The 26,927-nt window shown below is 42.5% G+C and overlaps 3 protein-coding genes across 4 annotated transcripts; all 3 read right to left on the reverse strand.

The window, feature by feature from the left end:
- Positions 1 to 868: 868 nt before the first annotated feature.
- Positions 869 to 11,839, reverse strand: wdr45b (WD repeat domain 45B). The gene is made up of 10 exons (XM_058061389.2): positions 11,510 to 11,839; positions 10,079 to 10,153; positions 9,544 to 9,645; positions 9,371 to 9,458; positions 8,401 to 8,495; positions 7,553 to 7,743; positions 7,385 to 7,470; positions 5,976 to 6,077; positions 4,629 to 4,750; positions 869 to 3,506 (listed from the first exon to the last, which is right to left on the reverse strand). Exons 1-10 carry the CDS (start codon positions 11,574 to 11,576, stop codon positions 3,400 to 3,402), a joined length of 1,035 nt encoding a protein of 344 aa, XP_057917372.1. The 5' UTR covers positions 11,577 to 11,839; the 3' UTR covers positions 869 to 3,399.
- Positions 11,840 to 13,257: 1,418 nt separating this feature from the next.
- On the reverse strand, positions 13,258 to 22,004 carry LOC131109419 (uncharacterized). The gene is made up of 7 exons (XM_058061381.2): positions 21,827 to 22,004; positions 19,312 to 19,514; positions 18,326 to 18,427; positions 17,158 to 17,253; positions 16,769 to 16,879; positions 16,199 to 16,322; positions 13,258 to 15,473 (listed from the first exon to the last, which is right to left on the reverse strand). Exons 1-7 carry the CDS (start codon positions 21,858 to 21,860, stop codon positions 13,468 to 13,470), a joined length of 2,676 nt encoding a protein of 891 aa, XP_057917364.2. The 5' UTR covers positions 21,861 to 22,004; the 3' UTR covers positions 13,258 to 13,467.
- Positions 22,005 to 22,637: 633 nt separating this feature from the next.
- LOC131109952 (ER lumen protein-retaining receptor 2) lies at positions 22,638 to 26,866 on the reverse strand. 2 transcript variants are annotated; one of them, XM_058062536.2, is made up of 5 exons: positions 26,588 to 26,866; positions 25,068 to 25,168; positions 24,766 to 24,924; positions 24,433 to 24,685; positions 22,638 to 24,275 (listed from the first exon to the last, which is right to left on the reverse strand). In XM_058062536.2, the coding sequence occupies exons 1-5, from the start codon at positions 26,676 to 26,678 to the stop codon at positions 24,241 to 24,243; spliced, it is 639 nt and encodes a 212-aa protein (XP_057918519.2). In that variant the 5' UTR covers positions 26,679 to 26,866; the 3' UTR covers positions 22,638 to 24,240. The 2 variants fall into 2 exon arrangements, with proteins under 2 accessions (XP_057918519.2, XP_057918520.2); XM_058062537.2 differs by lacking the exon at positions 26,588 to 26,866 and adding an exon at positions 25,288 to 25,553.
- Positions 26,867 to 26,927: the final 61 nt, after the last annotated feature.

Raw genomic sequence — 26,927 nt, forward strand, 5'->3', positions numbered from 1 at the left:
TGGCTTAGGGTTAGGGTTAGGAAACAGGGTATTTTGGGAGTCCAAGGAAATCCAGCTGGAATAGGTGCAGACTGTGGAAGATCTAGAAGGCTTTGTGTGCGGCTTACGGTGTGAAGCCGCTCTATAGAAGTCCACAACTCAATACAAAGGTCATAGGTCCCCTTTAAGAACTGCAAGGAGAGAGGTTCAGTTGTTGTTTGGTCTTGAGACAGTGCCACAGAGGAAAAGACAGGAAGCAGAACTGGACGTAGCAGAGATGAGGATGCTGAGGTTCTCATTGGGAGTGACCGGGATGGATAGGATCAGGAAGAAGTACAGAGGGACATTACATGTTAAAGGCCATGGAGATAAGGCCTTGGAGAAGTCAAAGAGGCCAGACTGAGATGGTTGAGACATGTCTGCTGCCAGGTAGGAGGCGTAGAGGAAGACCAAAGAGGAGGACATGGGGGTAGTTGGTGTGAGAGAGACAGATGCAGAAGACAGGGTTGGATGGAAGAGATTGGTTTGCTGTGGCGACCAATGAACACAGACAAGCCCAAAGAGAAAGAAGAAGGAGAGGTTCAGTTGTTGTGAAGAGGTTTTCAAGCCGCCCGAGAAGGTCCAGCTTTACTGCCTCTGAAAGGTGATCCAGTAGCGGGCAGGGGGCACCAACCGTGCAGTGGGAGCACAGTCGTGGATAAAGACCTGCACCAAAGCCATCTCACAGAGCAACTTCTCTCAACTTTTAGTGCCGAAGGTGAAAACACTGAAAGCAGCCAACTGTGTGAAAAGCATGAAAACCTTGGTGGGTGGGGCCAGGACTTCATGAGGAAACATGAACTTCTAAGTCAACCCTAGCAGTCCAACCCTGAGAACACAAAAACCTGGGTGGATCTTTACCAATGTTTTATTCACAGGTTCATTCGCCGATTTGCTTTTACAATCCAACTAAACATGTGAGGAGTTTTAACACTTGCCTTGCGTCCCTTTCCTTGTTCAGTAACCCAAAGGCGGCCGAGAGTACAAATATACAATCTGATGAACACAAACGAAATGTTTTGTTTTGCTGTGAAACGGCTAGACCATAGAAGAAAATGAAAGTACATTTCTATTATTTTAGTCAGGTGTGAAGCATCTGTGCAAAAAGCCACGCCCCTGACTGGCATCAGCAGGATGTAGAGTACGTATGCAGATATGCTCTATGCCGTCAATGATGATATTATGTAATACAGTCATGTGACCATCAGATATACATGGCGCATGTCCCCCATAAGCATAGTCAGTCTTATCTAGGTGATGTGGACCACGCAATGCCTCCCTACTAAGTTGCGGTGGCGCGGGACTGGGGTAAAGGGGGGGTATCTCCGCTGGACTTTTGACACTCCTTGTGCAAAATGCACTCCCTTTCCTGTTACATATACATGAACATGACCCAGCTATAAGCCATCCATCACTGACCTGGCTGGGTTAGACGTTGACATCAGTTTCTTCTGGCGTTGCATTTCTTAGCATTCATCTTTCGTCTTCATACTAAGCTGACAAAACCAGCAAAAGAAAGAACAAAAGCATCATTACACCTTTAGTAAGAGAAGGATACCTTGGTAAAAGCAAAGCTTGTATAGCGCTCAACTTTATCAAAAACAAAACAAAAACATGATTGGAACATTAGGTCAGTGTGGTGTTCAGACGGTGAATGATGAATATAGCCTACAGCGGGGGTGTCCTAACATTAGGTCAGTGCGGTGTTCAGAGAGTGAATGATGAATATAGCCTATAGCGGGGGTGTCCTAACATTAGGTCAGTGTGGTGTTCAGAGAGTGAATGATGAATATAGCCTACAGCGGGGGTGTCCCAACATTAGGTCAGTGTGGTGTTCAGAGAGTGAATGATGAATATAGCCTACAGCCGGGGTGTCCTAACATTAGGTCAGTATGGTGTTCAGAGAGTGAATGATGAATATAGCCTACAGCCGGGGTGTCCTAACATTAAGTCATTGTGGTGTTCAGAGAGTGAATGATGAATATAGCCTACAGCCGGGGTGTCCTAACATTAGGTCAGTGTGGTGTTCAGAGAGTGAATGATGAATATAGCCTACAGCCGGGGTGTCCTAACATTAGGTCAGTGTGGTGTTCAGAGAGTGAATGATGAATATAGCCTACAGCCGGGGTGTCCTAACATTAGGTCAGTGTGGTGTTCAGAGAGTGAATGATGAATATAGCCTACAGCGGGGGTGTCCTAACATTAGGTCAGTGTGGTGTTTAGAGAGTGAGTGATGAATATAGCCTACAGCGGGGGTGTCCTAACATTAAGTCAGTGTGGTGTTCAGAGAGTGAATGATGAATATAGCCTACAGCCGGGGTGTCCTAACATTAGGTCAGTGTGGTGTTCAGAGAGTGAATGATGAATATAGCCTACAGCCGGGGTGTCCTAACATTAGTTCAGTGTGGTGTTCAGAGAGTGAATGATGAATATAGCCTACAGCGGGGGTGTCCTAACATTAGGTCAGTGTGGTGTTCAGAGAGTGAATGATGAATATAGCCTACAGCCGGGGTGTCCTAACTTTAGGTCAGTGTGTGTCTATTACCAACTAAATTGACTTGTTAAATAGTGTTTTCCCTATTATGAATATTTCATTCCCATATTTCCCCCAAACTAATCATCCAAAAATTCCAATCCCTTTCCTTAAATCACAACTTAATTTGTTATTGTTTGTTTTTCATAATGGTATGACGTTTTTTTATTTCTAGAATATGAAGTAAAAATGACAATGTTCCATTATTCTTGGAAAAGTATGTCTATTTCTCTTTTGACTGTTAAAATGACAGATTTTGCAGTTTTGGGTTGTATTTCTTGTTAAATGGTATATTATTAGAATGTGCCGTGGGCCAATAAAAACACAGCCACGAGCTGCAAATGGCCCCCAGGCTGCACTTTGGACACCCCTGCTTTACAGCTATGTGGGTACTTGGTTGTTCCGTGTGATCCCGCTGCGAGGACACACACACACACACACACACACACACACACACAGAATGTGTTTGCAGGTTCTGTCTCCAGTCAGAGGCACTCGCTAGGATTAGCTTAGGTGGTGTTAGTCGACAACAATCGCTCCATCTAGGAGTTTTCAAAAATATCCATCCATTGCCAAGTTCAAGTCCTGGGAAGACACGTGGACCAAGGTCCTTGCCGTTTGTTCCTCCTCTGTGGTGTTTGCCTCGAGAGTTGGCATCCACATCACTCTGAAAGTCCAGAGAGACTACCCGGATACAAAGTTTCTTCCCTGTTAATTTTTTGCCACGCTCTTTTGGGCAGAGTCTTGTCAGTGGGAAGGGAAGTCAATCCGTCCCTTCCAGATCATGAAAAAAGGGGTGGTGGTGGTGGAAAAAAAAAAGAAGAAAGAAAAGAGGCTGTGCAGTGGTGTCATATTTTGTCATCGGTCATCTCCAGGAATTGGGCATAGACGTCCCTGGAACACTCCCCCTTCTGGTTGAACAGGAACTTGTAGTAGCTGCCATCAGCACAGATGGCTGCAAAGAACCAGAGCAAGAAAGCTTTACTGCGTACATGCATGTACCCCAACGTTAGCATGGACAAAATACTCACTCTCTGCAGTACTATCACAGTATTATACTCTTTATCGTAGTCTCTGCGGTACTGTCACACTATTATATTCTTTATCCTAGTCTTTGCAGTACTGTCAGACTATTATACTCTTAATTCTAGTCTTTGCTGTACTGTCACACTATTATACTCTTTATTCTAGTCTTTGCAGTACTGTCACACTATTATACTCTTTATTCTAGTCTTTGCAGTACTGTCACACTATTATACTCTTTATTCTAGTCTTTGCAGTACTGTCACACTATTATACTCTTTATTCTAGTCTTTGCAGTACTGTCACACTATTATACTCTTTATTCTAGTCTTTGCAGTACTGTCACACTATTATACTCTTTATTCTAGTGTTTGCGGTACTGTCACACTATTATACTCTTTATTCTAGTCTCTGCAGTACTGTCACACTATTATAATCTTTATCGTAGTCTCTGCAGTACTGTCACACTATTATAGTCTTTATTCTAGTAATTGCAGTACTGTCACACTATTATACTCTTTATCGTAGTCTCTGCAGTACTGTCACACTATTATAATCTTTATTCTAGTAATTGCAGTACTGTCACACTATTATACTCTTTATCCTAGTCTTTGCAGTACTGTCACACTATTATACTCTTTATCCTAGTCTCTGCAGTACTGTCACACTATTATACTCTTTATTCTAGTGTTAGCGGTACTGTCACACTATTATACTCTTTATTCTAGTCTTTGCGGTACTGTCACACTATTATACTCTTTATTCTAGTCTCTGCAGTACTGTCACACTATTATACTCTTTATTCTAATCTTTGCAGTACTGTCACACTATTATACTCTTTATCCTAGTCTCTGCAGTACTGTCACACTATTATACTCTTTATCCTAGTCTTTGCAGTACTGTCACACTATTATACTCTTTATCCTAGTCTTTGCAGTACTGTCACACTATTATACTCTTTATCCTAGTCTTTGCAGTACTGTCACACTGTTAGCTGTTTGTCATCCGACCTTGTGACAGTAACCCCCCCCCAGCCAACCTAATGTGTTCTCACCTATGACGGCGTTGGGCTCCGTCCCGAAGGCACACAAGCAAGGGGAGCCTGAGGGCAGCTGGAACCTGGAGAAGCTCCACTTGGAGCTGAAGTATTTTGGAAGAAAGCTGGCTGATGCCAAACTGCAGAGAGAGATTAAGGGATGTTATATTTACATACACTAGCGCTCAAAAGTTTGGGATCACTTGGAATTTTTTGGTTTTCCACAGAAACATACATGAGATTAGTCTGAATATGAAATATAGCAAATGAAGAGGACATGGTGACATTGTCCGAGTTAGAAATAATGATTTTAATGGACATGATGAATGTGTACTTTGCTTTCATCAAAAAATCCACCTTTTGCAGTAATTACAGCCTGGCAGACTTGAGGCATTCTAGCTGTGAATCTTTCAAGGTAATCTGATGAGATTTCACCATAAGCTTCCTGAAGCATCTCCTACAAGATGCATTATGGAGTCTTCGTACGTACCTTACGGTCAAGCTGCTCCCACAACAGTTCAATAGGGTTCAGATGAGGAGACGGTTCTGGCCATTACAGTCAGAATTCTGGCTTATTCTTTGAATATTTCTGACACATTTTGGAGGTGTGTTTTGGATCATTATCCTGTTCTAGGATGAAATTAGCCCCAATCAAGCGCTGTCCTTCCTCAAGGTCCCTACCACCCTGTACAAATCTCCTATTTTACCCCCTCCAAAGAAACCCCAGACCATCACACTGCCTCCACCATGTTTGATCGATGGTATTAAGCATCTTTTCATTTGTTCTGTTCACCCAGTTTGTGCTGCTCTCTGAACCCACTGTTTGGCTACTTGGCTACATCAGGCATTGTGTCTGAGCAACGCATTCAATGACGCCCGCTTCCTCTGGACTCTGGCTCCCTCTGGTGGACAGCAGCAGTACTGCAAGTGTCATTTTCTATGCTCTCCGTGCTCCTCCAATCAAAGAACATGCATTATGGGAATACTTTAAAATGTTGTTTTTTATATTTAACTCTTCAGGAGGTATAACCGTTCAGTGTTATGTTTCTGTGTGATGAGATGACATCGTGAGCCAGTTTGTTATATTGAGTAATATGTGAATATTAGTATGAATAGCATTAATAGTATTATATCAGCATTTAATAACGAATGCTTCCTGATACATGATACATGCTCCATGATACTAACTAGGTGTTTGTTGGGAAGCGCTTCGTTAAAAAGGAATGGCTGCTTTAACGCGTCTGCACCATCATCATTATCATGTGAGACTGATTCTCCCACTGATGAACAAGGAGTCACCGGGCTGATGTAGCAAAGGAAAGAATGCTTCCGTACGCCAAGTTAAGATGATTCAGATAAACAAACCTGGACTGCTTGTTCCTCTTTGCGTCTTCGGCTGCAAAGATGTGCACTGTGCCATGGTCACTGGACACGCAAATGAGGGATGCGTCTTGGTTGAAATTGATGCTTTGAAAAGAAAGATTGAGAAGAGAAATAAGAGAATAAATACACGCTGGTTCAGGATTGAAACTGAACTTGATGCTTTTTTTTGTCCCTGCATAAAAGATGCAGTCCAGAGTTATTTGGTGCTTCAATTCCACCCCAAAGCAGAAGGGATACTGATGACTCGTCTGAATGCAGGATCTGGCTATTCCACTGATGAATAAATCCACTGAGAAATATCCTTTCCTTCAGAACTACTGCTAGTTGTTGAAATAGAGAAAATAAACCATTCAAGATGGGTTAGCTTGCCTGGGAGCAGAAGTGGGTAGTGGACAGGAAGCAATGTTGTGAGTATTTATTATTATGTTTTTTAATTATGATTATTACTGTGTGTTGTTATTTTTATTGTTGATTGTGATTATTACTGAAACCAGCAGGATAAGCCTGTTGTTCAAGTCTAGCTCTTGTCTGACTGAACAATTACTGACACCTAGTGGCCAATGTAAAATACTACATTCTCCCAGTGGAATGTTGGTACTGTGTATTTTAGGTTAGACATTTTATGCTTGAAAATGCTAAATATGGGGGGGTTAATGTATTTTCTTTTGACTGATAATAGGTCATAGTCAACCATGAAACAGTGGTAGTTGTGATGTCATTATTCCAAAATGGCAACAGAGTGAATGTATTACTCTATTCCAGGGGTGGGCAAACTTTTTGACTAGTGGGCCGCGTTGAGTTAACAAAATTGTGCGGGGGGCCAGACCATATATTTAACACACACACACTATTTTATGCTTATAATTCTTAACAGTCCGCCTTGAATTATTAGTCTAATTGTATTTGTAAAAGTGTCATACTATCAGCTGTATGTTTTCATTTCCCTCAAACTACGCGATTTAATTTTAGGTTTGTTTTTTTTAACTGAATAAGACATCATGTTAAAAGTTGAAATACTCCAAAAGTAACTGGCGGGCCGGATTCAAATGCTTGGTGGGCCGCATGTGGCCCCCGGGCCGCAGTTTGCCCACCCCTGCTCTATTCCCTTACTGAAAGTGCAAAGCTGACATCTGATCGCATAGCAACCATTATGAAACTTGTCTTACCTTTTTCCGTCTTCTGCCCATAACTTAGTTTCACTTAACTGACCATTCGGTAACCCGGCCGTCACAGTTTGCCGTGACATTGAAACAATTTGGATGTTTTGGATACAAAAGTGAACCATAATGTGGATACGCCTCAAAGCGTCGCATGTGGACTCCATGGTAAAGCTCATGGAACAACTGACACCACATTATGGAGATAGGATCTGCCTTGTACTAAAAGCTCACCAGTAAATGTTTGCTGTCTGAGAGCCTCGTCTCAGCTCCTGTATGAGTTGGCCCGCTGATGTGTCAAAAATTCTGATAAGGGTCCCCTGCGGACGACAACACACACGTTAGGTCACCGTGCAGACGACAACAACGGAAAAGAAGAACGGCTTACAGCTTCGGGCCTACCTTCTCTGACGCGGTAGCTATTCTGGTCCCCTGGAGGTTGAGGGCGATGCAGCACAGGGAGCCCTCGTGGGCTGGGATGTCAACCGGGGGCTTCTCTGTGTTTGCCAGGTCTACGATTTGAACATGGCCTGAGTGGGTCCCGGGAAAGGCCAGAAGAGAGTTGTTGCTGTTGGGACACAGCACACACAGTCCTGTGGAAAGACAGGGATTGGGGTACGTGTGAGCATTTCGTGCTTGCACTCATTCACTAACCTTGACGTGGACACAATATCCCGTATTAGGAAATAAGAAGAATACAAGGAAATAGAGGCAAGTCAGTAAAAATGACTTCTACTGTCACCACTCTCAAGAATCAGGAGGGCATGACAGTGTCAATGCCTGACAGAAAATGACTATTTTCAGCAGATTTGGGCTTTTATTGTATATATGTATATATATATATTTATTGTGTATAGCTTTTGATTAGGTGAAAAAAAACCTATTTGACTTCATTCTAATTCTTCAATAATAAAAAAAATTCCAAATGTTTTTTTGTCGCACTCCCCCTTCTGCTTTTGCACAGTGAACTCTACTTCAAACCTCATTAAGGTCCTCATTAAGGTGCACAATGCATATGCATCTAATAATAAACAGCAGTGCAATGTTACAGGCAATATTATATTCTATAATATACTATTTTTCCACTGGCCTTAAGATTTAGATGAGGGCTGTATGTGGTTTTAAGAGTGGTGGTGTGGTGTAGCATCTTGGTGTGGGCATCCTGGTGCCTTCCTCGTCTTCTCAGTGCAGCCCTATTTTAGCTTTATTTTGACAACAAACCACAGGCCATCACCCTACCAACGACTGACCTTTGGGATTGTAGCAGGTCTCAAACACATGTAGCTGGTGGGGGTTGTGGGTAAAGGTGAACACTTTGATCATAGAGTCCAGGACCACCACAATTCTGTCCAAACAAAAAAAAGGTACAACAATGACATGTGCTGTTGTCAAGCAAACATGATGCATCTAAAGGCATCGAGTGATGCATTCTGAAAAGGAAAAACAAACATTATGTCAGAAAAAGAGCCAACCCATCACTAGATGCTCAACTAAACGCTGCACATAAAAGTTGTGGTAGGTGGGGCTTGATGATATCATTGTCTAATTTGCATAATGCAAATAGAAGTGAGTAAGAATACAAACTTGGTAAGAGAATATAAAGGGGGGCTATGCCAGTGGGACACGTGTGCCTTCCTGGCCACTCAGAACATAGAACATAGAACACGCACATCCCTGTAGCTGCTCTTCAACACTATGTTTTGCTTTGCATCTTTAACAATGTGTGAGAATTGTTACATGGTAACAACCATGGTGCACTGGAGTGAGACACCATTTTATGATCACAAACACGTACTGAAGTGGAATAGGCTGGATAGCATCATGATTCCTGTTTTAGAGGGGTTTGGAGGTGGTTTTTCCTGAGCTCTGCACTTACATGGGGGCGCCATGAGACAGTACACGAGACAGCACGATGCACGAGATTGGATCTACGAGGTTTTAAGGTTACATTAATACGAGTACAAGGTTATAATAATAAATATTACATTGTATTTGTATAGCGCTTTTCAAAGTACTCAAAGACGCTTTACAGTGTAAAATAAAGTTGAGTCAAAACAGAGTAGAAGACACATTAAAATACAACATTCATTCATTCGGAGCTAAAAACAAGGCCAAAGGCGGGGCGCAGAAGTCAGGTATAAGAAGTTAGACATTAAAAATGATTTAAACAGGTAGCATTTGAGTTGCTTTGTGATTTCAATTGGAGATGGGTGGGGTCACCTGTCACGTCGGAGCTTCACTGCTTTGACCTCTGTGGAAAACTCAATCTCAATGACCGTCTTCTTCTTCAGGTCATCCCAGATCATCACTACACGGATGTCAAAAGACAACATTTAAGATTCTAAACTCGCAAGCACTAAGCAAGAACCTGGCGTGTTCTGTTAAAACCATACCTTTATTGGTTGGGTACTTGGGTTTCTTCCCCCCTCCCACGAGAGCAAGGTAGTTACACCTGAAGAGCATCTCCACGTGGCCGACCCCGCCCTCCAAGAACTCTGAAAGTAGACAGAAGTGTGATCTTTTCCATCCGAGTGAAAAGAATGTTGGTTAGATTAAGATCATGATAGCCTCATAATCACGTCTCTGGCTCAGAGGACTGACGCAGGATTCCACACCTCCCACTCAAATATCAGCATGGAAAGCCGCCCCACGCCCCACAGCACAACATACTTTCATAAGTAACCCTGGACAAGGTTGTGCTGAGCAATAGATTTCACAAATGACTGGAGGGGACAGTTCCTCTTCCTCCCCACTGATGGTGTGCCAATACGCTCCACGTGCATCCTGAGTCATTGGAACAAACCTCCTTACCGAAAACCTTCCTGGATGCATCCATCACCTAGGTTGGAACCACCCTTCCAGGGGCCACATACAAAAACCATTGCAGATTTTTGGTCACAAATGTGAATAAGCGGGAATATACTGCACCTTGTTTCTCCTTCTCTTTAAGAGGATCCGTGTTGTAAACCCGAAATCCATTCTCCATCCCACAGGCAAAGCACCCTGCAGAGAGGCACACTTTCATGACAATTCCGAGTACAGTCGCCACTTGGCATTCCATTCCAACACTGTGCACTTACTCTATCACGTTTTTGCAAAAATGTACTAAAATGATCGCTGTTTAGTGGGTGAGTACAATCTATTGGTTTAAAATGTATATTTAAGCACAGGTTTATGTATTATTGGACTAAGATATGCATTTTCAAGTATAAGAATGGATAAATGAAGTAAAAGTCAGACAGTTATTAAAAGAGGCATTAAAAGATGTTTCAGAAGTGTAGTCTCCACTGGCCACTAGGTGTCACTAGTAACACACGCACCAGACTTGACTAACATGCTTTTATTGCAGGTTAACACAATTATCGACATATATCATCTCTCAACACTTACTCAAGCTAAAACTCAACTCTGACGTCACTTCCTGTCCACACGTCCGGAAGACATTTTTGTGTTTTAAAGGCTTATTTTATCGGATTCTATCAACTATATGAGGTTCCTTTGGTGTGCTAGTTCATGTCTAGAGGGCTCTAAAACCACATTTTAGGCTCTAGCTACGTAAATATTTGATTTAAAAATAGGAAAAATAGCGATAAACGATTTAAACAGTTGCTGCCATATCACGGACATCTCAGTCTCCACCAATCTGCAGAGTAATGAATCATAAAAATGTGTGTGTGCGCATAAACGGGCGAATTGAGTATCATTCATAGTTAGAAGTCCGCCTAACATTACCGTAATCACTGTAGACAAGTGGAAAGAGCATTCCTTAAAAAAAATAAGGATGACCCTATAGCCCACTTCAGGTATTAATGGCTAATGTGGACGTAGACACTTAATTGGTTAAGAACACGCTACCTATACGCAATGCTACAATAATGGAGAAAAAAAAACATACAGTGTAGGGCACGACTTCGGAACTGTCAAACTTGGCAAGGCTAACAGCTCGTTAGCTCGCTAGAGGTAGCTGTAGCTGTTCCACGGCGTGAATATATTGTCGTTTGCATCCATTACCATGACAGTACTAAAATTGTCTATGCTTCTTTAAGCGTCTCGACTAACATTAAACTAACTAAGATTAAACTCGAGTGTATGGCCACTCACTCTAGAATCGCAACTTCAAGAGCTAGCAAGAATAAGTTAGCCCTGGTTGGCTAACAGTAAGAAGACGGTTGGCGTTGCAAGCTAACGGTTCCACTGGTAGTTGTGGCGGCTTTCGGGTGTTCCTGACTTATGGAAGTCCATTTGCTAGCATTTATATAACATGTTAGGCTCCGAGAAGGCGTCGCGTCAGTAAGGTTAGCCTAGCGTCCGCGGTACTGTGTGGGGGAAGAGGAATAACAAGCAAGCGTCACTTCTCACCATGGTCCTGGTTAAATCCAGCGTAAAGGAGCCCGTTTCCTTGTGGATTGGACAACAGAGAATTCATTGTTTCTCCAAAAAGCGAACCAATCCCAATGAAGTTGTTAGTGAATTATCCAACAACTGCTGCTTGATCAGCAAGCTAGCTGGCTGGCTAACGTCATCATTTCCCCAGTGCGCTGTGTGGAAGAAACGATACAACCGACTGGTTCCTGTTGGCCTGCGTGTCAAATCAATGAGAGGTTGCCTTTGCACTTTCACATTACACGTGTTATTTGTGACAATACATGATTGACAAAAACACCAAAATAGTCGCTTGAATGGAAATGAGCTACATGTGAATGATGGCGTTGCGTGCGGTCATCAAAAAGTCCAACAAACAAACAAGCATTTAAGTGAGTGAAAAAAAAACAACTAATTGATTTCTTTGTCCTGGTGTTTTATGATTACAATCCTGATGAAGTAGAAGGCAAAAATTACAAAATCATTCGATATTGACATTTTTCGTGTAAAAAAATAACAGTATCAATATTGCTATCGCCAATTGGTAGAGGCAGCTGCGCCTCTAAGTGCGCCGTGGCCTCTAGGGGGCGCCAAAAGTCGGGGAGAAGTAATCTTGGCTCTCCTTGAGTTAGCGGTTTTCGGTTAATGTCGAAAATTTACGCGGCAACTTTGCTTGTTTGCGTACATTCTGCGGTTAGCGTACAATATGGCGTCTTGTGTTAACATACTGCAAGAGTCAAACGTTTTTAAAGTATGTTTTTAATAACAAAACGTCCCTCTCTGTTAGCATCCGGTTAGCTAGCTAAACAAAAGGGCACCTGTCATAATGTCTCAAACACCTTATAGTTTACATGCATGATACCAAAGGTTACAATAACACCCACTACTACTGGAGAGCTGCCAGCTGCTGCTCAGGTCCAACATGTGTCCTCTGTGATAGGTCGTAAGATTGGAAAGGGGTGGAACAGTTTGGGGTTGAATGGTTGCAGAATGTTGCAGCAGTAAATGGCACTTGTTCATGCTGGGATTCTAGCCTTACAAAAACTGCCAGTGTTACTTTTGCTTGTGAATTGTGGCTTCAGTACCTGGGGTCAACAGTTCAGAACAACAGAAATTGTGAAAAGGAGGTGAAGAAGCGTGTGCAGGCAGGATGGAACAGGTGGAGGAAGACGAAGTTTCAGCTAAAATGAAAGGAAAGGTATCCAAAACTGCGGTGACATCAGCCATGTTGTTTGGTCTAGAGACAGTGGCACTGAGGAAAAGACAGGAAAGCAGAACTGGAGGTAGCAGAGGTGATGATGCTGAGGTTCTCATTGAGAGTGACCAGGATGGATAGGATCAGAAACGAATACATGAGCAGGACATTACATGTTAAGAGACCTTGGAGATAAAGTCAGAGATAGTTGGGACATGTCCAGAGGAGATATAGAGAATATATTGGTAGAATGATGCTGTGTTTAGAGATGCCAGCTAGGAGCCATGGAGGAAGACCAAAGAGGAGGTTTATGGATGTAATAAAGGAGTTGGTGTGAGAGACAAATGCAGAAGACAGGGGTTGGATGGAGGAGATTTGATTTGCTGGAGCGAAAAGCCCAAAGAGGAAGAAGAAACCAAGAGTGGCTTCAGACTCGCTTTTCTCTACAATCCAGAATGTGCAACCTTGCGATCTAAGATGGCTGATGTGTGATGGTCCACAAATGAACAACACATTTCCAAGTAACTAGACAATCAAAATGAAGTTGGACTTGTTGAAGAAAACATTTATTCCCAAAGCCATTGTTTTATGGTGTGTACATACTACTCTTATGTAGAACTACAGCAAATGTCTGTAAAAATACACTTAGATTATTAGAAGCCTTTTAATTTTCCCAACTGTCACTCCTTTTCATAAGCAAGATTTTTGTTAAACCCATCAAAGTCTTTCATGCCCCCCCCCAAGGAAGAACTATGTGGAACTATGGATGGACAAGCCTGCGGTGTCTTTTTAGGCCGTGTAAACTAGAAAAAGCTTTGTTACAGACAGCACAAACATACGGTCTCTCTCCGGTGTGGGTCCGCATGTGCAGCGTGAGAAAGCACGACTGGACGAAACCCTTTTCACAGATGCCACACTTAAAGGGCCTTTCTCCCGTGTGGTACCTGCGATGGATCTTGAGCTCTGCGGCGGATCGGAAAGACTTGTCGCAGTCGTCGCACTTGAAAGGCCTTTCGCCCGTGTGAATCAAAGTGTGCCTGACCAGGGCGTCTTTACCAAAGAAACCCTTTCCGCAATGCTCACACGGGAAGCGCATGCCTTTGTGATGGAAGTTATCGTGTTTCAGAAGGCATCTCCTGGAGGTGAAGCTCTTCTCGCACTGTGAACACGCAAACGTGGGCAGGGCTTTGTCGCTCAGCGGTTCGCCGGAGTGGTGCACACGTTCCACGTGCCTCGTCAGAGTGACGCCGTGCCGGAATTTCTTGCCGCACTCCCAGCAGAGGAAGGGATACTCCTTGGTGTGCTTTTTCTGGTGCTCCAGCAGGTCGGAATAGGATCGGAATCTTTTTGTGCAGTGGGGGCACTGAAACGGTTGGTAGCCGGTGTGTTTCCACTCGTGTCTGATGAAACGCTTCAAACTGGCAAACGTCATCTGGCAGTGGGTGCACGTGAAGGGCTCGGTGGGATTGTGGACGTCGATGTAGTGCTTGTGCAGCGACTTGAACACGGGGAAGTTCTCCTCGCACTGGTTGCACTGGAAGGGCGTGTGCGATTCCTTGTGCATGGCCAAGGCCTCAGAGTCGCGCACCAGTTTCATGCACACCTCGCAGTAGAGCGGGTTGTGCGTTTGTTTGTGGGAGTCCAAGGTGGATTTGTACTTGAAAGCCTTGTCGCACTCGTTGCAACGGAAGCAGTGCCGAATGTCGTCGGTTTGATCGGGGTCCACCTGCTGCTCGTTGTAGCAGATGTTTCTTAGGTGAAACCTGAACGTCTGCTTGCACTTGAACTCCACACTGCAGTGAGGACAGTAGTAGGGACCGTCCAGAATACTTTTACTGTCCTCTGGACTTTTTTCTCCCAGTTCTTTGACAGAGATCTTCTCCTCAGGGAATGAGTAGTCAGGGTTGTCTGCAGGCACTGCTTGATTGGCTGGATCACATAAAAGTATGCTTGACTTGTCCTCCTCCTCCTCTTCTTCTTCTTCTTCTTCGCCCGTCACATCTTTGTCTTTCTGGGCATCTGTCTGATGTATACCACTTTGACATTTGTGTTGCTGCAAGTACCGCAAGCTCTTGTAACTTCTCTGGCACCGTGTGCAAGAGTACGGGAGCTCCTCCGAGTGCTGGGCCATGTGGCGCTCCATGAATTTGGAATGACTCACCACCTTGCCACACACTTTGCAAGTTCTCTCGTCCACGTCATCGCTCTTAGCAGAGTCCAGGGACTCTGAAAACCTTGTAGGGCTGCTATCCCCACTGTCAGTGGCAGCTGTCCTTCCAGATTTCCTCCACTGTGACAAAAGGCGCTTCATCTTCAGGCCGCGGTTCTTCCGCATCGGCCTTTTCAGCAAATCGATATCTGGATCCATCGCACCAGCCGGCATTTGAAAGTCCTCATCGACAAAACGCTTCTTTTTCCTCCCGCGTCTGTTTGGCGCCTTTCCTATGCTGTCCAGCACAGTCACCTTGCCGTCCTCCCCAATGATCAGGGTTTCAGATAGATGGTCATGGTGGTCTTCCATTTCGCAGTCATCGCCATCGGTAGCAATGTCCGTTTTCCCCTCACTACCCATTCCCAACCACGACGTTTGCACATTCTCTTCAGGGAAGACCATTTTGTTGTCAGACTCAACCTCCATTTCTGTACCAACCGCATAAACAAGGCGACTCTCTGAATCCGTTCCCGTCTGGTCATTGACGATCACGACTCTTTTAGCTGGAGGAAGACACAGTGCGGACAGGATGCCGCTATCGACCTCGCAAGAATCTGCAACAAACAAACAACAGGGTAAAATTAAGCTTCATTGCCGCTATGGATATACAGTCATCCCTTGTTTATCACAGAAACACTCTTCCATACCATGGCTGGCTTCAATATTAATAAATGAAATATTTGATTCGTTTTTTATACCATTATTAGAGCCCTCTACACATGCAATAACACCCCATCGTCACATTTACACTAATATTACATAATATAGTAGACATGATAAGCGTTGGTAGGCCATGACTTGAATGTTAGCATCATTCATTCTCACTTTATTACTCGGAAGCCAGTCGGACATGCATCTGGCATATACAGTCATTCCTCACAACATTGCAGTTTCATTAACTCCATAGCGTGATTTTTGAGAAATGAATCAATAAATGGCTGTTTTGTTATTAAATTACAACTTGTGTGTAGTATTCTGCTCACAAGACAGAAGTAATGACATTAAATACAGTATTGAGACATTACATTACCTTAACACTGCATGAGGACGACAAAGTAAGAAGCCAAAAAAGTACCACTTTCACACACCGTGATACATGTTAAGGTCCATATCGCCCAATCCTACTTGACATATATATATATAAAAAAGTGCAATTTCATACACGTCATCGGCTTCACTGCAAACGGCAAGTGGAATCCTATTCATTTTAAAGGGCAATACTCTTCTAAAGCCTTGTTTTTACCCATGTGATGTTCTAACAATGGATGAATGCTCTCACCAACATCCTCCAACTGGCTGAGGTCTTTGTGAGTATCCAACACAGTTCTCAGCCCCTGGGATGCAGTGAATGACTCCAAGCAGTCTTTCAGGACGGAAGAGGAATCACTGAGCAAAGATGCAATCTGGCAAAGACAAGGCAGCTCATGGTTACTATTGCAGAGGAAACAGGCTCCTGTATGGACTAAGTCATCATGTTTACGTTGATTTAAGAAAGCTGCACAACAAGGTGAACATGCGCATAAGATGGACTGACATGAAATTTCTCACACAGCTCTACCAGACCCCCACGGTAACTTTGGGAGGTGTGGTTGATCACTTTAGAGAACTGACAAGCATGTCTGGAACATCTGAACAAGATTGGCAGACAAACCTGGAAGCCGTCAAACAACAAGGGAATGTGTGGGGGGCTTGGCAACTAATGGTCCGTTGAACAAGGCTATAGGAGTGTTATCTATATTATAGAATATCTGTATTACATTCCATAGCATGACACCAATGTTATTTACCAGTGTTGGCCTGTCCTCCCATCTCGTCACATGACTGTCCAACTGCAGTGCAGATGACCTACCTGATGGAGAGACTGACTTGGAAGAAGCTTCTCAAGTCTGGAGAGGAACAGCCACATCAATGTCTGGATTGCTTTGTCGTAAGTGGGACCAAAGTCCTCAGGGAAAACATCCTGTGTACGCAGATTACATTATTACATTACACAGGGATTGTCATCTATAGTATACAATCAAATATACCGCCTTTATAGCATGACTGCACTCAACATATGTCAAATATTATGAAATCATGAACCCACTTTGATGGCGGACATTGCTAGAACCCTGGTCTACTTGGGATCCCATTCAGCTAACCACATTCAGTTAGCAGTGCATTCTAATCACATCCCAAGAGAATGACCTCGAGCCAAACTACATTTCTGTGACATTAGGGTGAGCGATTCAAACATACTTGAAAGAAGTTCTTCCTTTCTTCGGAATCTCGCAGCAAATTTCGCACCAGTCCCATAAAGTGAGAGTCAGAAATGTCAGGTGCAGCACTACAAGTCTGCAAAAGAAGGGGATTGAAGGTGACAATGGTTATTAAAGACATCCATGATGGCTTCATGATGGCTTCACCCCTCCCTATATGATACAGTCATGGTAAAGAGAATAACGTCTTCACATGAACTATCTAGCCCAGGGGTCACAAACACGCGGCCCGCCTTGATATGAAAGTTTAATGTTAGTGCGGCCCGCGTAAGTTTGATATGGATGCTGTATGGTATCATGTACCCAGAAAAAATTATTACGTTTGATTAATGTTCATGTTAAAGGTTAAATAACTGTTAATAGTTATCCTCCCTATCCGTGTGGAAGTGGTATGTTTTGGCTATTTAAGTTTAAAGGAAATAAGTTGAAGGCTACCGTTTAGGTCGCTAGCTCTGTAGTTTGCGAGGTAACATGTGTCTCAAGACCCTGCAGTTGCGCAATATGTTGTAAATAAAGAGAGTATAAATGTGACTATAGTCATGTTTTGTCATGTCTACAGGGCTCTAATAATGCTTTGTTCATTTTAATCTGAAAAAAATAATTTGTCTACCCACCAACTATATGTGGTTTTTATTATTTGCCGTTTTATTATTATTATTTTATTTATTTATTTCTGATTGATTGATTTTCTTTATTCTTGATTCGTGTATTTATTTTTCATCTTATTTTGTGTAGAAAAATAAAAAGTAAGATATTTGAGAACAGTGGAATGTTTTATCAGAGCTTTTCTTGTAGAAAATCGAAACCAAAGCAAAGTTTATTCATTTATCCGTTTTTAATAAATGCGTTTTTTTTTTTTTTGAAAACCTGATGCGACCCAGTCTCGCCCAGACCCTAGCTCCAGTGGCCCCCAAGTAAAGTGAGTTAAAGTGAGACCCCTGATCTAGCCTTTGCATCTGCAATTAGTAAAGCAAAGACTTGTTACAGAGGAACATACGGCACGATAAGATGGCCAACACCAGCTACCAAACATGAATGTTTTACTATAAGACGGCAACTAATTTCAGTTCCAAAACACGTAGTGCCCCGCACATTCAAGTCAACACGCTGTAAAATAATAACAACAACAACCCGGTGTCAACACTCACCTCCACTTTCCAGAGTGTTTGGAGGTTTTGCATCCTATCAAGGTGTGGTTGAATGATCTGGAGGTCGGCGGTCTCCTCTGAACGGCACAGCTCCAAGATGAGCTGCAATGACACCATATGGAAACGTGAATGGAATATATATTATATTACACATCAAGACAAACGCATACAGCACACCATAGTCAATTGTAGTGTGATCACCCCTCATCTAGATATTCTTACAATACACAGTTGATACAGTAATCCCACATTTATCACAGTTATTGGTTGCAGATATCACATTTACACTCATTTTATCCTGTTATATAGTCCATATCATCGGCGAAAACAGGCCTAAAATGTTTTACGGACGTGTGGACAGGAAGTGGCGGACCCAAACGTAGCCATTTAATAACTCAATTTTGAACCCTGTTTTCTTCTTCAAAGGTCCAGTGACAAGACCAACTAGCAACTAGCACCATATGAGGAGCCAGGACGCCACACTGATAAAGCCAATAACGCATCAAATGCAGCTCTGATAAGTACAAAGACCCTCCAATGAGGCCAGATTAGCCCTCGTGTGTTGTGCTGTAGGTGGCGGTGTACAAATCAAGTGCTCCTTTCCTCCTGCGTGCGATGCACTGTAAACAAGCATGGCATCAGACCATTTCCTTCAGCTCTTTTATCACTCTTCAATTCAAGATGCCTGTATTGAAAGACACACCAGGGCAATGAGTGGAGGTGTAAATAAAGTACAGTATAAACATTGCCAGTCACCTGTCCTTCTGTCAATCATAAACCTGCACACCTAGTTTGTACTGCCCGATAAGCAGGACAGATTTCTACAAGAGATATGACCATTGTTATTATATTCTGTTAATTGTATTAGTAACAAAACAATAATTATTATTATTATTAAAACAATTAATTTCCCATGCGTTAGTAATATGGGCCGACAGATGTGGAGGGGATCAATACTGCCCCATTGTTTGGTCAAAGTGACTTACCCGAGCTCTGAGACCCAAAATAAGCTCAGCACGCTGCCTGCTTGACAGAAGTTGTGGAACTATTTCAGTAACCATGAACACAAACTCCTCCAGCAGTCCATAATCCGATACGATCTTGTGTTCTATGGTCTGCCAGATGGCTGCCGAGACGAGGCGAATGGGTGGAACCAGGAGGCGCAGGGTGGGAAGGGGGAGAGAGGGACCTAAAAAGTGACAAAAAGTGAGATTAGATTGTGTAGCATTTTCACACAACACAACAACAAAGGGGAGCAACATAGCACCCTTGAAGCCATGCAGCAGAAACCCTAATGACATGAGGTTGTTCAACACTTCATAGCTCAAAAACCAAGAATGACATTGAATCAACAAAATATCACAAAATCAACACAACCACAAAAAAATACAACAGACGGAATAACAATATTCTAGAACACCAATAAATATACCTTGATGAACAAAATGTAGTGCAAGTGCAGCGACGAGGATACGTGCGCCATGTTTACCACATGCTAGGCTACGTTCAATGCTTAGGATTCATTTATTTACTTTAAACCAGGGGTCTCAAACACACGGCCCACGGGCCAAATGTGGCCCGCAGGACACTAGTTTGAGGCCCCCGCCTTGATATGAAAGTTTAATGTTAGTGCGGCCCGCGGAAGGTTGATATGGATGCTGTATGGTATCATGTACCCAGAAAAAATTATTACGTTTGATTAATGTTCATGTTAAAGGTTAAATAACTGTTAATAGTTATCCTCCCTATTCGTGTGGAAGTGGTAAGTTTTTGGCTATTTAAGTTTAAAGGAAATAACTTGAAGGCTACCGTTTATGTCGCTAGCTCTCTAGTTTGCGAGTTAGCATGTGTCTCAAGACCCTGCAGTTGCGCAATATGTTGTAAATAAAAGTATAAATGAGTCGTGTTTTGTCATGTCTACAGGGCTCTAATAATGCTTTGTTAATTTTAATCTGAAAAAAATAATTTGTCTACCCACCAACTATATGTGGTTTCTTAAGTTTATTATTTGCTGTTTTATTATTATTATATTTATTTATTACTGATTGATTGATTTTCTTTATTCTTGATTTGTTCATTTATTTTTCATCTTATTTTGTGCAGAAAAATAAAAATTAAGACATTTGAGAACAGTGGAATCTTTTATCAGAGCAAGTTTGTATATATTTCTGTTTTTAATAAACAAGTTTTTTTTTTTTAAACTTGATGCGGCCCAGTCTTGCCCAGACCCTAGCTCCAGTGGCCCCCCAGGTAAATTGAGTTTGAGACCCCAGCTTTAAACAGTGCTACACATGGAGCAGTGGAGATGCCCAAGTGTCTGTCCATGCTGGAGGCAAAAACATTGTGTGTCACCCTCGATGCGCCGCCGGGGTGATGGACTGTTACACGGGATCTGTGTACTTCTGACATGATGTGTTTTCTCTTTAAGGTCGTGTACCGCTCTCTAGCAGCAGAAAGCTCTCCACTGTTACAAGGGACCCATGTACCTGACATGATGTGTTTATTCTCTCCATAGCAGCAGAAAGCTACCACAAACCAACGCCATTACTGTCTGTAAAATGGCATCCGTGGCCTACAAGATTTCGCAAAATCTCATGCAAGTATCACATGATTTCATATTGTGTGTGTGACCCAACATGCTAATATTCTAAACAAGCAGGCAAAATTTTTGCGAATATTTTCGTACAATTAGCGAAAAAAGCAATAACCTGGGTGGAAGTTAACAAAGGTGTTATTGAAGTATTATATATTTTATATATTATATATTTTATATGTTTTATCAGTGAGTACTGAAAGATGGAGGAAAGGATGTGGGGCACACTTGATGCATTTTTAACATTAAAGATGTGGTAAAACCAATCCAATGTTGGTCAAGCTTTATGAATAAATTAGAGATAGCTCTGGTCAGTGTTATAGGTGCAAAAAAAGCAAAATCGTGTCATATGTAATAACATATTTCATTAATAATGTATTTAGAATGCGACAAGGGACCACAATTACGAGCTGCGAGAAGAAAACGGAACGCGGGCCGCACTTTGGATGCGCTCTCTGTAGGCCGTGGCATGTATTTTAAACATTTAAAAAATGAAGGCAGTGTACATATGACATCTGAAGACAGGCTGCGGTATCATTACACGGCCAAGAGGTGAAAAAAAGTCTGTTGAAACTGCGCTGTGACGCAAATAAATGCACACATTAAGTATGTAACACTCTCTACCAGTTGCTAATCTTAGCTGCTGGCGCTAGCTAAAGCAGCGGAGTATACATAATACCGGCGAGGCTGCACTTTGACGCTAACCAGGACTAAAACTATCAAAATATTACAAAATAAAAATGGTCAAAGGCTTCACATTGCGACAAATTGTGTTTATTCGGGAATTTAACTATTCGGCGATGTGTCTTAGCAATGCTATTCCCGCGCGCGGACTGCGGTGCGGCCTAGCGAAACTAGCTAAAAGTATGCTAAACATAAGCTATCCTTGTCTGTGTAGCAGCACTCACCGGGTAGCTCTGAGACACCTTCATCCATCCTCATACATTTATTCACATAACACCGCTCTGAGAAGATTGTCTCATGTGTTTAGCCAGGCCTGCACTTGAAAGTGGGACCGTAGGAACTAATCTTTGTACGTCCAAGAACGCTTTCCAGTGTGTTCCGCCCGGAATAACAATCCGTCGGACAACCACTGGTGTTTAATGGTTCCGTGTCACACCCCATTTTTTATTTATAGATTATTGTTAGATATTTTTCACAAACTGAGAAAGTAAGTTCATTTTGAGATTTTAAAATATTGTTTTGATATTTTTCACAAACTGAAAGAGTAAGTTATTGGACACAGGAATGTCAGATTAAAATTGAAATATGACTTTTTTGACAGCAGTGTCAATGGAGAAGCTCAACACAAAATGAAGCTTTTTATTATGAAAGGACAAAATGGAGGAATTGTTGTCATTCAGCCATATTGCAGGCTTTTTCAGCATCAAGTCTTTTGAAGGTCATGCCACAGCATCTCAATAGGATTCAGTCAGGACTTAGACCAGGTCACTCCAAAGTCTTTATTTGGTTTTAAATATGACATGAATATGAATACCTCAAATTGATAAAGACCAAAAATGCACAAATTCTTATTTTGTAACTTTTTATTGGGAAAGGGCTTCAACAACTTTCTATTTAGTCGACCATTGTTGTCCATTCTCTTCTCCTACGTGTTTTTTTTGTTATATTTTCGCTCCTTTTCTGCATCCTACTAGGCCAGGATGCAGACCCAGTTCAAATTCCATGAAAAAAAGCAAGAGTAATAGTAAACAAAGACCATTTTATAAAAACATTTATTTGTGGCGGCAATGGCAACTTGTTGAAAACTTCTCATAGGAATTGAAAAGATTTTACTAGCATGACATGAAAAGCGGGAGTTTGAACAAATGGATTCAGTGTAAGAGTAGGAACAGTGAACAATATTTGTGGGACAATTCCATGGACTTCCTTGTTTCTTGGAGTAAGTAAGATTAAAATAAATATGCCTGCATCTATACTGGCAATAGTTTGAAAAAGTCCTTCCCTGCCGTCCATTTTTTTTCTATCAGCACATGAGTTTGTCTTGCAAGTGAGAAAATACAACATAAGGAATTTGAGACAGGTATACAGTCTATCGTGTGACAGTATTCGCCGTACAACCAATTCATTCAACGACATGGAGCACGACAACTGTCAAGGCATTTCAATAAGACAACTGCAAGCGTCTGTCATGCTTTTTCTGACTTAGTCACATGGACAAAGGATGATGGCCTTTTACATGGGAATGCATACTTACCACAGAGTATTAGAGCCACCTTGAAAGACAACTGACAATTTCCTCAATAAATAAGATGAGAAAAAGAGGATTCAAAGCCAAATTTACAAGAATAAAGTCGTAAATGGACAAGAAAAAAAAGTTGTAATATGAGAATAAGTCAAATTTACAACTTGCCCAACAAGCCCAAAACAGCTGGGATAGGCTCCAGCATACCTGCCACCCGAGTGAGGATAAGCGGCATAGAAAAAGGATGAATAATTCTCACATCTGAGATTTGGGGGAAAAAAAGTCGCAAATGTATTGAAAAAAGACAAATTTAGAAGGAAAAAAAATAGGTGGGAATATTACAAGAAAAAAAGCTCTGAATATTATGGTAATATACAGTATAATAGTAATATTACAATTAAAAGATTATAATATATAATGGTAATATTACAAGAAAACTGTTGTAAATTTTCAGCTTTATTCTAGTCAATTTACTACTTCTTTCCTAATATTGAAAATTTTCTTGTAACATTTTTCTCTTGTAAACGTACAACTTTATTCTCCAAGTCTTTTGGATTTTGAGGGAAAAAAAGTTGTCAATTTTTGGACAAAAGCCAAATATTTGAGATGAAAGTCAGAATATTGAAAGAAAAAAAAAGGTTGGACTATTTCCAGCCAAGGTTGTGTGGGATGCCATTTCCTCCAGTGGGGCAAACACTCTGTGGTGCAAAGTGCTCAAAGTAAGGAAGTAGTTTTTCCCGCCAGAGCTAAAACGTGCGTGATGGTACATCATCAGCGTGCCATTTCAACCAGTCAATACCACCGCAAAAGTGTTTGGACTTTATACAAGGCTAAATGAAGGACAATTTTGACAACTGTCGAGTGTAGAAAAACACTTTCCACATTTTCTTTATACAAAGTAATTAAAAAGGTGGAAGAAGATGCAATCGGAGACATTCGGCAAGCTAAGTGCAGATGCGGTGGTGCTGGATCTGCTGCTGTGCTAGCCGTGTGTCTCAGGCATCTTGCTAGGAGGGAGTGGCGGCGGTGGTGGTGGTGGTGGAGGTGTCCGCTGCATCTCCTCGTACCGGCCCCTCCTCCCCCCCGTCAGTCTGCCGTGATGCTCCTCTTTGGCTCTTATGCTGGCAGACTCAGCTTCTTCCCTTTTAGAACTAGAAAAGCAAAGCGGCCATGTTGGTGTGGGAGGGCCTAGTATACAAGTGAGCTAAGCTGGTCGGTGGAGGAGTGATGGTGTGACCCATCAATCAAAAGGCACGAGTGACGGTGTGGTTTAGTGTATAAAATAAAAACGCCTGCGTGTACACTCACCTTTGGTTATGTACAAGTAGAAGAAGTCGCAGTAGAGGATGGTCTGCACCACCCCGGCCACAATGGCAATCATGTCAAAGAAGCCCTCGGAGTAGAACCTCCATATCCAGTTGAGGAGGTACAGCGCCCTGTACAGTCCCAGGAAGAACAGGTAGTGTGTGGTGATGGTCTCCGCCTCGCCCGTCTTGCTGATCATGAAGAGCTGGGGCAGGATGGCCACCGACTCCAGGTAGATGGAGAAGGTCCACAGGATCTGGAGGAGCAGTGTACATAAAGCTGAGTGAATGTGGCAAGTTCTAAACATTACAACTTGGATGCAGGCTAAGGTCTGACCTCCAGGGGGGAGAAGTCGTGATTAACCAGAAAAGCAAGGCCGCCCACAGGAACCACGAGAAACTCCACTCGGAATGTGTCGTGGTTTCCATCATAAGTGGCCTTGAACTTGATGTAGATCAGGTAGACGGTGGCGTAGGCACATCCGATGTAGATGATCTGAAAAGACACAGCCAACCTGTTCAGCCAACATGCACCCCCGCCCCACATAGCCTACCAGGCAAGGGCGTGTCAGCGCTGCAGCCGCACGCCCCCGACTGTGGGCTCCATGCGTGGAAGAAAAGGCTTAAAAAGTCCTTCACCTTCATGCTGGTGTTGTAGAGGGAGATGAAGGACGTGAGCAGGTCCAGGTAGCGAGTGGTGAAGACCAAGGCAAACAAGACCTGACTCTTTCCAGAAATTCCTGAGGAAGAGACGGTAAACACAAAAGGAGATGTGGCGTTCAAGGAGTGACATGCTAACACTTCTTTCCACTGAGCTCATCGTTCCTGCATGATGCTCCACTCGGATGAGGTTACGTACGCTTGTGGTAGTGGGCCATCCTCCGTGTGTGTACATCAACCACCTAAAATGGCGCTCACGGCCCACAATGCAAGTATGGCGAGATTTGGCATATTCAAGAAAGGTAAAGGGCCAGTCACGCAGTGCCATCATATCCATGAATAAATAATCTCTGGAAAACCTTTTGCCATTATTATTTTAAAATATATATAATTTTATAATATCTATTGTACGACATGGCGATAGGACAGGTGACTTCTCAGTCATAGCGGTGTCCCTGTCGCACGTAAACCCGGAAATGGGCTGCAACTTCCTGTTTGTATTGGCGCCTCACACAAGCAACCAATCACAAACCTACTTTGGGTTGATTGGCGTCCGGCACCATAATGCTTCTTGCTTCATTGGCTGCCGAAACATTACGAAAAGTAACGAGTAGTAACGATGCTCGTTAGAAATGTATAGGAGTAAAAGATAAAATTACAAAAAATACAGTCGGACCTAAAATAAATAGTATAATACAAACATTTACAAGACTACTTTCTCATTTAGGCAAAAATATTAGCGGGGAAACTAATCTTCAGTAGATACTGTGTTTTTCGTCACTAGCTCGACAAAATATAAAAATAACACTCTGTACGGTAGTGTAAACAACTCATTTGTATAGTCGTAATGGTAGATGGTTTCGAAGTGTTTGGATTCATTTTGAGATAATATTTTAAAGCTGACCGGTTTGGAGTGCAGGGAACAACAGGGAACCAAAACAAAGCTAACACTGGTACATGTATGCCATCCTTATTACTACTACGACGTATTGTCTTTAATGTCCACGTCGCTGTAGAAGCACACATGCTGTATTTGACAACTCCAATACTTTGGGTGCAGTATGACGCCACGTCATGAAGTCAGCTAACAGGCTACCGCTATCAAACAGGAAGCTAATTCCGTTCGCCATTGAAGCACCATAAATGAATGTCGTCTCAAATGACACAAAACAGCAACACACACTTTTGTCCAGAGTGCAGCCTTTTCGGGGTCAAGGTGCGGCGGCCAGGGTATCTGGGACGCATACATGAGCCAAACTGCTTTGAATGCTTGAATAAGTTAGTGTTTCCATACGTTTTACATTTCATGGAGCAGCAGCGACACTGTGAAACGCGACTCATTGAGGACGGGACACACCTGTGACAGACCCTGTTTGCAGGCTAGCAAAAACTAGCCGACATGTAGCATTCGATAATGCTAACAAACTAACTTATGTGTTAGTCAGTCAGTGTGTTGAATATGTGACATATTGTGATGTGAATTGGGGAGGTTTACTTACCGGCGCAGGATCTGGATTTCCATATTTTTAGCAGCAGAATGATGATGGCTGCTAAGTGGGACAGATCGCCGGTTAGCCTGAAAATATTCATGTTTCCAGGAGCTCCAGTACAAATAAGCGCAACTAAGAATATACGATTAGGTAAAAATCGTCTCCAGTAACAAAAAAATAGAAGCGTTTTAGTTTTTTTGATGAGAATGAAGTAATTGTAGCTCTCGTAGATGAGGGAGGAAAATGGCGAGTAGTACGCGACGTGGCCAAGCGGGCAATAGCCAATAGGAGATCAGAAACGTTTCAGGGGTTCGGCCAATCAGAGGAGTCGACATTCTTCTTCTTGTAG

This window comes from Doryrhamphus excisus, linkage group LG2, assembly GCF_037039965.1.
Source record: "Doryrhamphus excisus strain RoL-2023G ecotype Guam linkage group LG2, RoL_Dexc_Guam_v1.1, whole genome shotgun sequence".
In the NCBI taxonomy this organism is placed as follows: domain Eukaryota; kingdom Metazoa; phylum Chordata; class Actinopteri; order Syngnathiformes; family Syngnathidae; genus Doryrhamphus; species Doryrhamphus excisus.

Excerpts from the sequence above, each read along its gene's own strand:
- wdr45b (XM_058061389.2), bottom strand. The coding sequence starts at position 11,576 with ATGAATTCTCTGTTGTCCAATCCACAAGGAAACGGGCTCCTTTACGCT. Across the intron at positions 9,646-10,078 it reads TAAAGAGAAGGAGAAACAAG|AGTTCTTGGAGGGCGGGGTC; the intron begins GTGCAGTATATT and ends GTCTACTTTCAG. Across the intron at positions 7,471-7,552 it reads TAGCTACCGCGTCAGAGAAG|GGGACCCTTATCAGAATTTT; the intron begins GTAGGCCCGAAG and ends TGTCGTCCGCAG.
- LOC131109419 (XM_058061381.2), bottom strand. The coding sequence starts at position 21,860 with ATGAGGATGGATGAAGGTGTCTCAGAGCTACCCG. Across the intron at positions 19,515-21,826 it reads AGGTGTCTCAGAGCTACCCG|GTCCCTCTCTCCCCCTTCCC; the intron begins GTGAGTGCTGCT and ends GTCACTTTTTAG. Across the intron at positions 17,254-18,325 it reads AAACACTCTGGAAAGTGGAG|ACTTGTAGTGCTGCACCTGA; the intron begins GTGAGTGTTGAC and ends CTTCTTTTGCAG.
- LOC131109952 (XM_058062536.2), bottom strand. The coding sequence starts at position 26,678 with ATGAATATTTTCAGGCTAACCGGCGATCTGTCCCACTTAGCAGCCATC. Across the intron at positions 24,925-25,067 it reads TCTACAACACCAGCATGAAG|ATCATCTACATCGGATGTGC; the intron begins GTGAAGGACTTT and ends GTGTCTTTTCAG. Across the intron at positions 24,686-24,765 it reads ACGACTTCTCCCCCCTGGAG|ATCCTGTGGACCTTCTCCAT; the intron begins GTCAGACCTTAG and ends CTGCTCCTCCAG.